The 4,086-nt window shown below is 41.0% G+C and overlaps 1 protein-coding gene across 1 annotated transcript; it reads left to right on the top strand.

Annotated features, from left to right (window-relative positions):
* Positions 1 to 924: 924 nt before the first annotated feature.
* On the top strand, positions 925 to 3,766 carry sox11a (SRY-box transcription factor 11a). The gene is given in 2 exon segments (XM_047014274.1): positions 925 to 2,074; positions 2,076 to 3,766. Coding segments are annotated over 2 exon segments (1,023 nt in total). The 5' UTR covers positions 925 to 1,102; the 3' UTR covers positions 2,127 to 3,766.
* Positions 3,767 to 4,086: the final 320 nt, after the last annotated feature.

Here is a 4,086-nt window from a genome sequence, read left to right as displayed (position 1 = left end):
ACACAGCAAACTCAGCAGGGCTCCAGCATGAGGCTCAAGGATGCACATCCAATGTTGCTGTTTATCTGTCTGCATGTCTGACAGTGTGATGGTGTGTGGAATTTCAGCTGAAATTGTTTATCAGAGGAGAAATTTGGTATTTGTATTGTATTCACACTACAGTTTTTGTAATATTTATATTCCGCTGGTTGAGACAAATAAACTGATAAATCTTCAATATATATAAATGTATTACTAAAAAAGGTGTGAATAAGACACAATGGACACTAGAAATGGCAAGCAGGCTGATGAGAATATTTAATTCGCGTGTCTTAAACCATGAAAACAGGAAACAATTAACACCTTCTAATAAAAGTGTGACGCTGTTCTTGGCTATGAGAACTGTGGAATATCAGTGTGGATGCTGATTTCGAAGTCCGTTTTTATCTTGACACTATGTGGCCAAACGGTGCGCTGCAACAGTGTCCAAGCGCCACCTTCAGCTTCAGTATCTAATTTAGAAAAAACAACAAAAAGAAATAAAGACAACAACCGCGATGAACAATTTGTTGTTGTTGTTTTTTGTTGTTGTTTTTTTACAAGGCGCAGTCAAATACCCGACCATGGCTCTTCGCTAACCTAGTCCTTACTGCTAGGGTCTAAAATCTCTACAAATTCAGCAGGCTGACTGCCATCTAAGTATGAGGGTTTTGGTCTTTGTGGTTTTAGGTTAGTTGCATGTTCATATTTGGAGCTCTGTGCTCAGAGTGTGTATTTAATATGCCAGTCTCGCTCAGCATGAGTCCAGACACTCCGCACCAAGACCCACCTACAAATCCCACCTCCAATGAAAAGCTGCGGAGGGCGGAATAAAGGGTTAAGGGACTGTATGGAGTCTGTAAGGGCGGAGTGGAACAGACGTGATTGGATAGATATCAATGACGTAATCGACATGAAAAAGCTAATAACTAGTTAAGAAGGCAGTTTGTAACTCTGGAAAAGAGTGCAGAGCTTGGAGACATAAGAGAACGAGGACACACTGGTGAACAGAAAAGAGTGATTTGGCAGTGGAGCTGTGAGAAACACTGCAGCGTCCGGGGGAAGATAACTTTGTAACGGGACCATGGTGCAGCACACAGACAACAGCGAGACGGAGGGTAGCATGTCCAGGGATGCTACCGACTCGGAGGAGAGTGAATTTATGGCGTGCAGCCCGGTACCGATCAACCCCGACTGGTGCAAGACAGCAACTGGTCATATCAAAAGACCAATGAACGCTTTTATGGTTTGGTCGAAAATTGAGAGGAGAAAGATCATGGAGCAGTCTCCGGACATGCATAACGCAGAAATTTCCAAACGGCTGGGAAAGCGGTGGAAGATGCTGAAGGACAGTGAAAAGATTCCCTTCATCAGAGAAGCCGAAAGGCTCCGGCTAAAACACATGGCTGACTACCCCGATTATAAGTACAGACCCAAGAAAAAACCAAAGCTTGACGGTTCAAAATCATCAGCACCATCTCCGGAGAAATGCGGAAAAATGGCGAAAACTCCTGGCAAGAAATGCGCGAAAATAAAGACTAAGACCGGTTCTAAATCATCCCATGGTTATGGAGATGACTGTGTATTCCCAAACTTAAAAGTTACAAAGACTGTCAAAAGTGAACCAAGTGATGATGAGGACGATGATGACTACGAGGAGGACTTTCGTATGCGGATTAAACGAGAGGACGAGGAGCAGATGAGGCCATATAATGTAGCAAAAGTTCCCGCGAGCCCAACTTTGAGCTCCTCTGCTGAGTCCGAGGGGACGAGCATGTATGAAGAGGTACGGAATGCGGCACCGAACAGACTGTTTTACAATTTCAAGAACATTACAAAGCAGAGCACAATGTACCCTGCTTCAGTTTCACCAGCATCATCGCGGTCTGTTTCCACATCTTCCAGTTCCAGCGAGGACGCGGATGACTTGCTTTTTGACTTCAGTTTAAATTTCGCCCCTAACTCTCAAGGCTCAGAGCTGGGCAACCCGAATTCAGGAAATCTCTCCCTCTCTCTTGTGGATAAGGACTTGGACTCTTTTAGCGAGGGCAGTCTGGGCTCTCACTTCGAATTTCCAGACTATTGCACACCAGAGCTCAGTGAAATGATAGCAGGGGACTGGTTGGAGGCAAACTTTTCTGACTTGGTGTTCACTTACTAAATTGAAAAGATCCGAGTAATAACAGAGAAGAAGAAATTAAATTATACGTCCCGTTCAAGTTGTTCCTAGCCCTGCCTCCTCTGTGGTTTGTTGGGGTCTGGGGGAGGAGGCGAGGTGAGGTTTGAGGAATTAGATGCTTATGAAGCTGGTACTGTAGCAAAAAAGTCTGCAGACGTTTTTCTGGCAGCATGACAGGGTTTTATGGATTTTTCTGTAGGTCTACAATTACTGTTCAGCTAAAACGGACCACAAAGGGAAAAATCTGTGAACTTCTATGCATCTTATCCTCTTAAAACTGCAGGGAAGTGAAAACGTAGGACTGTGGACTGACTCAAAGCAAATCTGTGAACTGACAATGTTCAGGATGTTACTTTACAACGGTTTATGTAATTTCTATATGCCGCAGACGTTTGTTTTTTGTAACTGATTCCGTTTACCTCCTGATTTAAAAATTAAGCAGCCTAAACCTCTTCAGAATACAGTTGTGGGGGAAACATTTTGATACATAACAGACCTCATCTTTTTAAAAGAAAGTAAGATATTTTCAGGCATATTTTTGTACAGTAAAAAGGGAATGTTCTTACTGTGCTTTCAGTGAGTTTCAGGCACTTCTTCCCTTTATCATTTGTTTTAGCATGCAAGGGAGTCCTGGTTTTAAGGATTAAGTTAAATTAAAACTTGCATCAAAATGCCTTGTGATTTTAAGCTAGGTTTTTGTACAGTTGTAGAGCAGATTTGTTGAGTATTTGTAGACGATACAATGGCATCATGGGGAACACATACCTCAGTGCTGAAACTAGTTTCAAGATTGTATATGTACTGTAATATAGTAAAGCTAGGAGTTTATGTATATCATACTCGTGATATGTGGATGGGTCCCAAATCGCAGGTGTGAAACTGGATTTTGGTATTTTTTATGGCACATACTGTTTTTCCCCCCCTCATTTTTTGTGCAATATACTCTTAAATACAGACCATCTGCATTTTTGTAGCAAGTGATGGAAAAACAGACATGTGCACTGTCAACATGCTTACCTGTCATAATGCTGAAACCTGCCCTGACAGGGAAAAACCCAATCAGCTGGAACTGATACAAAATGACAAAATACGGCCGTGTGGTGTGATGCATAGGTAAAAAACAAACAAAATGTCCCGATTTGAATGTTATTAGACTCACCTGATTGGATATTAGGCATGTAACCAAAACAAAGTGAATCTGACCCAAAATGTAAAGAGAAAGAAGTGCTGAAATAGGTATGTTACTATGTGGGTGGTCTGGCATAGGTCAAACAAGCAAAAAACATTCCATAGTCCTGTTTCATGAAATGAAACTTATTTTCAACTGAAGACTGCCTTCTTTTCTTAAGACATTTACCACAAACCTGTATTTTTATTTCTTGCACTTAAAACAGATATTGTTTATTTTTATGTGGGTCTTACATATGAAGTCTGTTTGGTTACAAGGTTTGGAATATGACCTAATTATATGCCAAGACATATTGTTGGAGTTCTAGGCAGTAGTTACTTCACATTCCAAGTGTGAATCTCTCTTTGACTCATCTTTTAATAAACAAGTACATACCACCATCAACTGTCCTTTCAGTTTGTGAATATAATGTATGTACACAGATGTAAGTTGGGTTTGAAAAGGGTAAAAGGATGATGTGACAGATTTATGCCTATTTTGTATGTAGGCTACATGAGAATATTGTTGAGACTCAACTGAAATGATGGACTCTAACTGACATGTGTGAATTCACATTTAATAAAAACAAAAAAGAAATACTTGTAAAACGTTGGTGTTGAAATGTGTTCCTGTTCAAATCATTCACAGATGGTCTGTTTTTCTCATCTTGCTCACTGAAAAAGGGGCTCCGTGCCTTTAAGAAATTGAATTGCGCGCGCCA

Source organism: Hypomesus transpacificus, unplaced genomic scaffold (genome assembly GCF_021917145.1).
Source record: "Hypomesus transpacificus isolate Combined female unplaced genomic scaffold, fHypTra1 scaffold_232, whole genome shotgun sequence".
NCBI classification, from domain to species: domain Eukaryota; kingdom Metazoa; phylum Chordata; class Actinopteri; order Osmeriformes; family Osmeridae; genus Hypomesus; species Hypomesus transpacificus.
This window is presented reverse-complemented; position numbering and strand designations above follow the sequence as displayed.